Source organism: Perognathus longimembris, chromosome 27 (genome assembly GCF_023159225.1).
Source record: "Perognathus longimembris pacificus isolate PPM17 chromosome 27, ASM2315922v1, whole genome shotgun sequence".
In the NCBI taxonomy this organism is placed as follows: domain Eukaryota; kingdom Metazoa; phylum Chordata; class Mammalia; order Rodentia; family Heteromyidae; genus Perognathus; species Perognathus longimembris.
Window position 1 is genome coordinate 7394499 of NC_063187.1, and position 11706 is coordinate 7406204.

Sequence of the window (11706 nt, forward strand, 5' to 3'; positions counted from 1 at the left end):
TACTTTATGACCCGCGTGGGGCTTTACAAGCGCTGCACTATGGAGGTCGGATCTGGCCGGCGAAAGAGGGCAGAAGCTGACTCCATTTCTGTCTCCCACACTGCCCCCTGAATCAACAGGCCAATTCTTGATGGGATCTCCTGGATTCCAACAGGAAGGGGAGCCCCGTCCCCCCACCCCCATCCCCAGGTAATGGGAGGTCCTGAATCCCAGGACAGGGGTGGACATGGCCTGTAGGCTGCTGAACCTGTCTGCCTAAGTGCACTGAGCTGGGACTCCCAGTGACCCAGATGGAGATCACAGGAAACACCTGAAGTTCCAGGTGCCCCTGCGACCCAACCCAGGTCATTTGTCTCAACCAATCATTTCCAACCCCATGAGCCAGCCAATCGCCTGCCCCAGGCCCGTCCCCCGCCACTGATTGGGCCAGTCATTCTTAAGAATGATTTGGTAACTTTCCCGCGGTGTGACATGGTAGGCTGTGTGAGGATGTGACCCCCAAACCCTATGAAAACCCTGCGGAAAGGAGGGTCGGGCTCGAGCTTGCAAGGCTGCAAGCTCGAGCTTGCAGTCAAGACTCTCCTGTGATGACAGCGGCTTTAGGCTCCTTGGTGATCTTTGGGGACCCCGAAGTCTGGGCGTAACAGCGCCAGCACGATAGCGTGTTACCAGAATGGGAAAGTCCTAGATGTGCCAACTGGAATATTTAAACTCATTCTGTCATTTTCCCTCTCCTCAAAGTGAGCAAAAGTGGGCTGGGAAGGGGTAGAGCGCTCGCCTCGCCTACATGAAGCCCTGGGTTCGAGTCCCCAGCACCACATATATAGAAAAACAGCCAGAAGTGGTGCTGTGGCTCAAGTGGCAGAGTGCTAGCCTTGAGGCAAAAGGAAGCCAGGGCCAGTGCTCAGGCCCTGAGTTCAAGCCCCGGGACTGGCAACAAACACAAAATAACTACAGAAAATCAAGGTGAGCACAAGTGCTGAGGTTTGGTTGCTCTGGGCTGTGTGCAGCATGCGCTTAGTCCTGGGGTTCAGCTCAGGGCTTCCTGGCTGTTTCTGAGCTGGGTTTGTTTGGGGTGGGGGGGGTTGTTCAAAATGTTATGGGGTCCGGAAATCCACGATCCATGAAACCACTCAGATGCCAATCGGGGACGGAGAGATTTTTATGGAGCAACAAAGTACCGGGCATTAGGCCCGCGCCCCGGGTCAGGAGGTGGATTTCGAGAAGTGTCCAGGAAGCAGTCCCTCCCAGGTCGGTGGCAGGACCGTCCCGGCCATCCCAGGGCCACGCAGAGATCACCACAGGCAGGGGAAGAAGGCTCCAGAGCAGGGTTACGCGTGGGGCCATGGTTCCCGCGGGAGAGGGGGCGCCATGGCGTCTGCACCTTACCCAGGAGGCAGCTCCTCTCCGGGGTAAAGGGGGGAGGGGGGAGGTAGTGAGCCACAGGGGCTGAGTAGGTGGGGGGGTGGAGGGGGGCAATGGGAGGAGCTGAGAACCCTAGGCTAGGGAAATGCTAACCTTCTTATCTCCCCATCGGGTGGCAAAACCAGAAGCAGCTGGGGGGGGGGGGTTGTCATGGAAACCCGCACAGTGGGAGCCAGGGCCAGGCTCAGAAAAGCTTCCCATCCCACTGTGACAGGAAGGCCAAACACAATCAGCAAAGCTTCCCGAGGGCAGTTAGCAGAGTAACAGATTATTTCCATCACTTCACTAAATCTCTAGGGCAGCCCAGGCTTTTATTAAGTTTGCATCTTGATATATATCTATCTATATATATGTATATATATTACATCTCCAGTGCAGTCCTGACTTTTTATTAAGTTTGTATCGTGTCTTAAATATACTCTATCATGTCTTCAATACATATACTACATCGTGTCTTATATATACATACTCTCTATCTGTATGTAGATGTGTGAGCTCCATCTCCAGTGCACGCAGACTTGAGTTCCTGTGGTTTAACGTATAGAGATGTACAGATGCTGCCTGTCCTCTCTGTGTATGCATTGTGTGGTGCACACACGTGCATTTGTGGACGCTGTGTGCGTGCTGTCCTCTCTGTGTATGCATCGTGTGGTGCACACACGTGCATTTGTGGGCGCTGTGTGCGTGCTGTGCATTGGCGGTGTTAGTCCGCGTGCCGGGGCCCCGGAGTCGCGCATGGCGGTGACGCGTGCGCAGTCCTGCCATTGGTGTGTGGAGCGCGGGGCGGCTCCGCGAGTCACTGGGCTGCTCCGCGCTGGCTTTCTCGCTCCCGTGTGGGTTTTCCGCAGTGTGAACGACTTCTGGAGCGAACCCCGCCCTGTGAGTACCGCGCCCGGCCGTCCCCGCCCTCCGCCCGGCTCTGAGCGCCTTTCTCTCTGCTTCGGGGCTGAGGAGCTGCGCTGTCAGCCCGGCCCGGGTCCCCTCGCTGCTCCCGGGCCGGGGCTGCAGCAGCTTCTGGGCTGCGCGTGCGCTGAGCAGTGGTGCATCTCCCGCTGTGGCTCTGTCGCTCAGGCGTCTCCGTCCTCCGAGTCGCGCTCCGGCTCCTCCACGCTTTAGGGATTTTATTATTTTTTTTGCTCCTTTTTTGTGGGCTTTTTCTTTTCTTGATGGACTTCTATTTTAATTGCACATTTATTTTCCTTGTTTTGTTTTTTATTCCTTCCAGCGTGCTCTCTGAGCTCTTCCACTCTTCCACTCTTGCTCCTTCTCCCCGGGGCTTCTGCTCGCCCGGAATCTCGCGCCCTTCCCCGCCTTCGCTGGGCTCCGACTCCAGATCCCGGGCTCCCGAGCCCATGGGCTGCGCGCCCAGCTTCAGTATTGTTTTTTAAAAAATGGATCTCAGGGCTGGGAATGGGGCTCACGGGAGAGCGCGGTTCCCCAGCACCACGTAGATAGAAAAAGCCAGAAGCGGCGCTGTGGCTCAAGGGGCAGAGCGCCAGCCTTGAGCACAAAGAATCCAGGGACAGCGCTCAGGCCCTGAGTTCAAGACCCAGGACTAGTGGAATACAAATCCTCATCATCTGTTATATGTTATACAATACTCTATACTACTATATAACTGATTCTTTATTACATATTACATGATAATGTATTCTATATTGTTATAATGGTAAATTAGCATTAGTAGTAATAATAAATGGATCTGTGTGCCCGCTTTAATTATTATTTTCACTGATCTCAGTGGGAAGTCTGTCACCCCCCCTCCCTCCCCCTCCCTCCTCGGGCGCCATGGGGGGTTTAATGGGTGGACACTGAAGTGCATTGGGAGGCTGCAGATGGTCTGGAATCCATTGACTTCCATATTCTAATTCCGTGCTGTTTCCTTGTCTGTCAGGCGCTGGACCAGGCAGCCAGCTGTCAGGAGAGCTGTTGATGCAGCTTTCACCTAAACACCTGGGCTGTGACATCTGGGGAGTCCCGGTATCCAGCTGCTTCTGCCTGGGGGCAATGGCACCCTCCGGAAGCCTTGGGGGGAACGCTGCTGACAGATCTGTTGTCCACGCAGGACCCCGAAGGCAGGCCCGCAGGTAACCGCACCGGTGATTCGCGGGCCCCTCAGGAACGGGAGTCTGCCGTGGAGGCACCAGGTCTGGGGGCTGAGGGAGGGATAGCTAGCTCTGGGGGGTGTGGTGGGTGTTGGGGTACCAGTACTTCTGTGGCTAGAGAGGAACTGGGTTGGAGGGGGAGCAAAGAACGGGGTTTTTGTTGTGCTGCTGCTTCTGCTTCTTCTTCCTCCTCCACTTTCTCCCTTTCTTCTCCCCTTCCTCTTCCTTCTTCTTCTTCTCCTTTCCCACTCGAGTGGCTGACCTCCGCGGGGCAGGACTGCACAGGAATCATAACAGAAATGTGGCGATGGACATCGCAACCCTTGCAGAGTTTGCCTTCAAGCCAGACACCGGTGCCTCAAGTCTGTCATCCCAGCTACTCGGGAGGCTGAGACCCGAGATCACTACCTAGAGCCAGCCCGGGCAGCCAAGTCCCTGAGACTCTGATCTCCAATGAACCAGCAAAATCCAGAAGTAGGGGTGTGGCTCAAGTGGTAGAGCGCCAGCCTAGAGCAAAAAAAAATCTGAGGGACACTGCCTAGGTCTTGAGTTCAAGGCCAGGACTTGCACACACATACACACACACAGAGCGAGAAAAGAGTCTGCAAAACTGGGAAGGACTCAGGGCTTGTAATCCTTTGTAATTTCTAAAACATGCAGGAAATTGCACAACGATTTCAGCTCCACTCCAGCCAGAAAGAAGCATGAGCTTACATTCATAGCTTTAGGAGAATTTTTTATTTTTTCCAAACAGAGAAGAATGTGAAATACCGGAAACAGCTCTGGTCTTTCTCTGGTTTAGATCAGTTCCCAGAGAGGAGAAGCTCTGCACTTGGAAGAAACGAAAATCTCTTTTATAGTCATAACAGAAACCAGATTATCAGCCAGTTCCATCCTGCCAACATTGGGAAGGTCCCAGCCCCCAAGGGCAATGCTTACAAAACAGCTTTCATAACCCCAGTCAGGCTCCCAGCAGCCCCCTGGCCCTGAAATCAATGCCTGGGTCTCTGAGCTTTTGTGTTGAAGCCCACGGACTTCCCTGCCTGGGCTGGCTTTGAACCTCCATTCCTCAGATCTCAGTCTCCTGAGGAGCTGGGATGACGGGCGTGAGCCATGGGTGCCTGACTTCTTTGTTCTTTTCAGAGACCATTGTAGTATTTTGTAGCTGAACATGTGGGGGTGATTGTGTTCTGAGGACAGACGAAGAGGCAGAGGACGTTAGAAGGGAAGAGGGGAGAGAAAGAAAAGCGCACATATGCAATCAGTGTATCAGGTAAAAATTTAAAAACCCACATGAGTACCAAATAGAGATATCCCTGCTATAAATGCAAAGGATGACCCATGAGGCCAGAGGCTCGCACCTGTCACCCCAGCCACTCAGGAGGCTGAGATCTGAGGATCACAGTGTCAGGCCAGCGCGAGGTGGAAAGTCCACGAGGTTTTTATGTCCAATAAACCAGCAAAAGGCTGGCCTCCAGGCCAGGCTGCAGTGGTAGAGCAGCAACTTGAGCAAAAACCTTGAGGTTCCAGGCGCTGTACACACAGAGACATAGGAAACCTGTGGGTGAAACCACAGATGTGAAGGAAATCACCTGTTGCTCTCTGAAGGAAGAAGTGTGAACGGAGCATTTGCTCTTCTGTGCTCGGTCTCAAGAAAAACAAGTGCTTTTTTTAGCTCCCCAGGCTGTAGAGATGTTAAAATGAGGAAACCACCTGGGTTTCAAAGTTCCACAGAGCAGTCTTGCAGAAATGTTGCAAACGGCAGGGAGGGGGACTTCAGCAAGGTCAAGAGAAACTGCAAGAAGGAGGGCTGGGAACATGGCCTAGTGGCAAGAGTGCTCGCCTCCCATACGTGAAGCCCTGGGTTTGAGTCCTTAGCACCACATATATACAGAAAGCCAGAAGTGGCGCTGTGGCTCAAGTGGCAGAGTGCTGGCCTTGAGCGGGAAGAAGCCAGGGACAGTGCTCAGGCCCTGAGTTCAAGCCCCAGGACTGGCAAAAAAAAGAAAGAAAGAATGAAAAGAAATTGCAGGAAAGATCTGAGTGCAGGCGTGAGTGTTCAGTTTTGGGGGGAGGGCGGGGGTAAGCTGTGAACAAGGTAACGGGAGCCCTGTGCTGTTCGGCTTCTCACAGGGCCATTGGTGCTTCCAGAAACGATGCCAGCGCGAGTCGCTCTGAGCTTTGTTTGACAGTGAAATACTTCCATAAAGATAGCACACACATATACACTCCAGTCCTGGGTCTTGAACTCAGGGCCTGAGCGCTGTCCCTGGCTTCTTTTTGCTCCAGGCTGGCGCTCTCCCCCCGTGAGCCGCAGCGCCCCCCTCTCGCCTTTTCTGTGTCTGTGGTGCTGAGGAATGGAACCCAGGCTTCCCGCGTGCTCGGCCAGCCCTGCACCGCGAGGCCGCGTTCCCAGCCCCAGTGGTGCGGCTTCTGAGACTGCGTTCCTCCCGTGTCTCCCACTAGACGGCGAGCCTGGGAGCCGCGTGTGTGTGAAAGCTCTGCACGGACGCTGCCTGCGCGCGCCGCCCCCGCTCTCGCCCGCCCAGGTTGGCTGCAGTCTGCTCGGTAACGTGGTTCTGGCGGCCGCGGTGGTGGGGCTGGTGGTGGGGCTGGCAGGTGAGTGGCTGGCGTGGAGAGGGTGGGGGGGAGCGGGAGCCGCGTGGGGGGCTCACGCGTGGTCTGTGTGCCAGCGACGCAGAGGGGAAGCCGCGTGGCGGAGGTGAGGACGCTCTACGCTTCCTGCCCCACACACTGGATTGGATTTGGGAGTCAGTGTTTCTATTTTTCGGACGACGTGAGGAACTGGACTTCCAGCCAGGCCTTCTGCGAGTCCCTGGACGCCAACCTGGCCCGTTTTGACAGCATGGAGGAGCTGGTGAGAAAAGCTTTTGGGGGGGTCCTCTTGTCTGCGATGTGCTAGAAAGACACCCTGAATTGGACAGGCTGTGTGGGGTTAAAGCTAAGACAGAACCAAGGGGCGGGGCCAAGGGCTCACCCCGTCACCCCAGCCTCTCAGGAGGCTGAGATCTGAGGATCACAATGACAAGCCAGCCTGCCCAAGAAAATCGGGGACACTCTCATCTCTAACCACCCCCCAAATACTGGAAGGAGAGCTGGGGCTCCAGTGCTAACAAGTGTGGTGTAAGTGTTCAAGCCTTGAGCAAAAACGCTCAGGGACAGCACCCAGGCCCTGAGTTCAAACCTCAGTACTGATGCACACACGCGCGTGCGCACACAACACACACACAACACACACAGAGACAAGACAAGAAAAAGAAATAGTGACTCCTACTAAATAGCTACTCAAGAGGTTCAGAGGTGAGCTCCCAGTTCAAAACCAGCTCTGGACAGGACAAAGAAAAACACACATGTCTCTGACAGACAAGGACCTTCGTATGTTCGACTTACTGTGTTTTATTACAGAACTTCTTGCAAAGACACAAAAATTCATACGACCACTGGCTTGGCCTTCGAAGACAGTCCGAGCAGCACAGTTGGAAGTGGGCTGATAACACGGAGTACAGCAATTTGTACGTTTTCAGCCATCTTTTTGCTTGTTTTGTGTTGTGCCAGAGCCTGGGTCTTGAACTCAGGGCCCGAGCACTGTCCCCTGGCTTCTTTTTGCTCAAGGCTGGCGCTCTGCCACTTGAGCCACAGCGCCACTTCCGGCTTTTTGCACATAGTTTATTGGAGATGAAAGTGTGAGACTCCTCCCGGGTCCTTGCTCCTCAGATCTCATCCTCCGGGTGACTGACGGAGGTGTGGCGTCCAACCAAGACCTTGAGAAGGGCAAAGACACTAACCCACCGCCATCAGCGCTGTCACTCGGGCTGGGCTTGGCTGGTCTCTTATTTATGTGAAAGATACGGACAGCAAGCTGAGCCCTGGGGCTCCTGCCTGTCACCCCAGCTACTCGGGAGGCTGAGATCTGAGGATCAGGGTTCAACGTCCGCCTGGGCCGGAAAAGTCCGCGAGACTCTCAGCTCCCATGAACCAGCAACAAACCAGAAGTGGCGCTGTGGCTCAAGGGGTAGAGCGCCAGCCTTGAGTGAAAGAAGCTCAGGGACAGCGCCCGGGCCCTGAGTTCAAGTCCCCCGAGTGACACACAGGAAACTAAAAGCAAGGATATGCCCAACGACGCACATTTCTCGTTTTTCTGCTTGACTTTAGGGTGAAGGTGCAAGGGGTCGGGCAGTGCGCCTATCTGAACGCGGTTGGAATCAGCAGCGGGAGGGTCTACCTGGAGAGGAGGTGGATCTGCAGCAAGCTGAGCAGCTACGCACAGTGCGGGGCGCCCGCGAGCTCTGCCCTATCCGGTCCCTCCTGACAGCCCTGCAGCTGTGCATGTGCTCCAGCCTGAGGGTTACATATAACCTACCGCCCCGCCCCTCAGCTCCCATTGGCTGAGGGTCGGGCCCCTCGGCTCCCATTGGCTGACGTCGCCGGCCCCCTCGGCTCCCATTGGCTGAGCTCAGGCGATTAGGGGAGGGCTCTCTGAAGCGGGCTATACAAAGGCAGAAGCCGGTGGAAAGGCAAATCTGTGCCAAGGCTGCTGTAGCCACCGCAGCAAGGGGAGTCAGTAGGGGAGAAGAAGGACAGTTTGTTATACGCAGTTGCTGCCCTGGTTTGAGGTGAGTTTGAAGTCGGGGACCTGGGCACTATGTTTTTGAGCCACCACACCACCTCGTCTGGCTTTTTGCGGGCTGAGTGGGACCTAAGAATCTCAGATGTGTGTTTACCCAAGCTGGCTCTGAACTTCCACCCTCTGATCTCTCAGCCTCCTGAGGTGCTGGGAGCCACCCGTCTGTGCCTGGCTATTGGAAAACAAAATTCCTGGGCCGGTGGGTGGGTGGGGCTGTCTTTGAACTGTGATCCTCAGATCTCAGCCACCTGGGTAGGTAGCTAGGATGACAGGCGTGAGCCACCAGCACCTTGCGAGATGCTTATAATTGTTTCACAGTAGCAGCTGTACTGTACTGATGAGTCCTAAGAAGGATGAAATAAACTATAATGCATCTTTCTTGTATATAATGTCAATACACATGCACTGAACAGAGACATCCACATACTCATACACAAGGTCTTTATCCACGTGGGAAGATGGCGGCAAGCTGGCAAACGGTGATCCTCTTCCCTAAGGGACAGAGGGGACTCGAGACAGTCGCCGCACCCCACCAGCGGGGAAGTGAACATAACAGAAAGGCAAGGCAGCTGGACTGAGAGCTGCGTAACCCTCGCCAGCAAAGGACACAGGGAGGTGAGGCCTGACTGCGGCACTGTGACTCAGTTGCCTCATGGAGAGACGAAGCCAGAAGTGGCGCTGAGGCTCAGGGGGCGGAGCGCTGGCCTCGTGCCCAAGGCCACCCGCCTGTGTCACATGACTCCCTCGCGTGGCTGTGGCCTTTAAAAACCCAGTGCTGCCAAAGCTCGGGGTGCACTTTGCTCCTCGTACGGACGCAAGCGGACATCGTGCGGTCCCACTGTGGTGACCGTGATGTACAATGTTGAGAAAAACCCAGAAAACAAGCTTTCCTATGCATCAACTCCGTGTGTCTGTGCTTTACTCACTCACAAAAGGCATTTGATTGACATGGCTGCCCTCAGTGGACTTCCATTCTCATCCTCACGAGAGTGGAAGCCACTGAACTTCAAGCGTGGTCAGTACGAGTGGGAAACCAGAGGCTCAGGAGTGAACCCCAAAGAACAGCAGTGCTGCCCTCTCTCATAAAGACTCCCTGCTGGGGGCCTGTAGCTCACCCCTGTAATCCCAGCCACTCAGGGAGACTGCGATGTGAGGCTCGGGAGTCAGCGCCAGTAGGAACGGCTATGAGACTCAGTTATCTACCGCCAATGAGCCACCCAAAACCCAGAAGTGGCGCTGTGGCTCACGTGATAGCGCGCCCGCCTTGAACACCAAAGCTCAGGGACAGCGCTCAGGCCCCGAGTTCAAGCCCCAGGACTGGCACCAAAAAAATAACAAAGGGAAAAAAAAGAACTGGAGTCATCAAAAGGACACAGAAAAAATGATATGCAGATCTGATCAAAAGCCTGCAGTTGGGGGTAAACTCACCCAACGTGGCAGGGGAAGTTTGTGGACACCAGGACCCTACACATTCGCCCCACTCAGAGATTTAGAGAGGAGAACCCCCATTAGGAGCCCCCCCCCACACCCCCTTCCTGGGGAGAGAGCTAGGAGGGCTTAGGCAGCTCCTTCCCATTTCTCCCCATTTCAGCTTGCTCTCCTAAGGTGCTGCAATGTTGCTAGAATGTTCACCTGGTGCCAGGCTTCTGTAGGCGCTGGTGGGTGGGTGGCTCTTGCATATTTTCCAACCTGGGTTGGATTTCTCAGGGGGCTGAATGCCATCCGCCATCTGCATGGCTGGCTTGTTCTTCATTATCACTTGCTGATTCCACTGGCATGGTAGAGAAGGAATGTGGCTAGGTTACTGTAAATTTCTGCAAACAGGAGCAGGGCAACGTTTTCCCTTTGCAAAGAAACCCAGGCCATTATCACTGAGCAGGCATCCATTTGACTCGTGCAGCATTTGTTGCTGTGAATGAGGCGGAGGCCAGCGCTTTTCTCAGGAAAGAGAGCGGCCAAGTCTGAGCTCAACTGAGCAAACACTTGACGACAAGGCTGGTGCAGCTTAGCGAGTTTGAAGAGAAAGAGCACGGCCATCAGGAAGGGGGTGTCAGCCAGCCGTTGCCCAGGTGAGTCACGGTCGGTGAACCCTGAACCTACACTTTCCCCAGGCTGTAACAGCGCCTGCTTACGAGAAAACGAACCTGAACGCGAGCTCACGGGCTCTGAGCGCCTGGACAGCCATTGCTTTCACCGTCCTCCATTCTGCAAGCCTCTGGCGGTGCACACCCACACACACCCAGTTCACGAGGGCTCACAGCCACTCAGGGAAAGTGTTTCAGGGACACACACACACACACACAGAGTCTCAACCAAGCACCATTGGCTCCCGCCTGTCATCCCAGCGACTCAGGAGGCTGAGATCTGAGGATCGTGGTTCAAAGCCAGCCTGGGCAGAAAAGTCCCCGAGACTCTCATCTCCAGTGAATCACACACACAAAAAAAGCCAGAAGTGTGCCGAGCCAGCTGCAACAGCAATGGAAGCGAATCGTGATTGAGGGGAAGAGGATAAAAGAAAAAGAAAAGCACAAGACCAGAGACCAAAGACCAAAGCTGGGGTCCGGGAGGCTGCAGCTCACGCCTGCAGCCCCCGTTTATTCTTCGCGTCCAGCGGATACGCGGTTTGGGAGCCAGGGCATGGCACAGGGTTACTAGAGTTCCAGAACACAGAACAGCTCTGCAGTCGGCACTGCAGGTGGCAGGAAAGACGAGATCAGGTCGTTCACATGAAACCCACGCTGTGCGCACAGGAAAGCATCTCCCATTAGCAAGCCGTGCCCTCGCGCGTTCCTGAGATATCAACCCCAGCCAGATGGCAGGAGGACCCTTGCTGTCGGCTCCCTACAGAAGTGGAGCTGTGGATGAAAGGGGCAGAGCACAAGCCTTAAGCACAAGAGCTCAGGGACTGCGCCCGGGCCCCAAGTTCAAGGCCCAGCACTGGCCAAAGAGAAAACAAGAACTGAAGTGATTTGAGTCCTGGGACAAAGACAAGCACGGGGTGCTGATTTGAGGTCAGGAGGCTCGGGGTGTGTCTGCGAGAGTGTTCCACAGATGATCAGATGGTGACAGGGTGGTACTTTCACCCATGGGTGATTCAAGTAACTGACCGAGACTGACTGGGAGATCTGGGCCACGGGGGAGTCAGTCTGTCCTCGCAGGAAGACTGTCCTGGTGCGACCGGTTCCAGCCACACTGAGTTCTACTCCCCCCGAGGTGAACGTCTTCCAGCCGCCCTCACTTACAAAGTTTTGTCATCCCAGCCCCTCACAAGGCTGAGATCTGAAGACTGCAGTTCGAAGCCAGGCTGGGGAGGAAAGTCTGTGAGATTCTGATCTTCAATGGTCCACCCAGAAGCCAGAAACAGACCCATGGCTCAAGTGGGTCAAGCGCCAGCCTTGAGCAAGTAAAACTCAGGGACAGTGCCCAGGCCTGAGTTCAAGTCCTAGGACCGACACCTACAACACAAACTAGACAGTGGTTCATCTTAGCTGGAGAAACCCTTAAACACAGACTCAGCTCAAGCAGAAGAGC

General features: G+C 54.9%; 1 protein-coding gene across 1 annotated transcript; it reads left to right on the plus strand.

Moving 5' to 3' along the window:
• Nucleotides 1-2160: 2160 nt before the first annotated feature.
• Nucleotides 2161-7907, plus strand: LOC125342825 (C-type lectin domain family 2 member D11-like). The gene is made up of 7 exons (XM_048335132.1): nt 2161-2166; nt 2274-2304; nt 3320-3512; nt 5997-6079; nt 6224-6408; nt 6957-7063; nt 7704-7907. The coding sequence occupies exons 1-7, from the start codon at nt 2161-2163 to the stop codon at nt 7858-7860; spliced, it is 762 nt and encodes a 253-aa protein (XP_048191089.1). The 3' UTR covers nt 7861-7907.
• The last annotated feature ends 3799 nt before the right edge of the window (nt 7908-11706 follow it).

What these genes read in the sequence shown, in the direction of transcription:
- LOC125342825 (XM_048335132.1), top strand. An exon ending in CCCCGAAGGCAGGCCCGCAG is followed by an intron (nt 3,513 to 5,996) that starts GTAACCGCACCG and finishes GTCTCCCACTAG; the next exon opens with ACGGCGAGCCTGGGAGCCGC. An exon ending in CCCCGCTCTCGCCCGCCCAG is followed by an intron (nt 6,080 to 6,223) that starts GTTGGCTGCAGT and finishes TCTGTGTGCCAG; the next exon opens with CGACGCAGAGGGGAAGCCGC.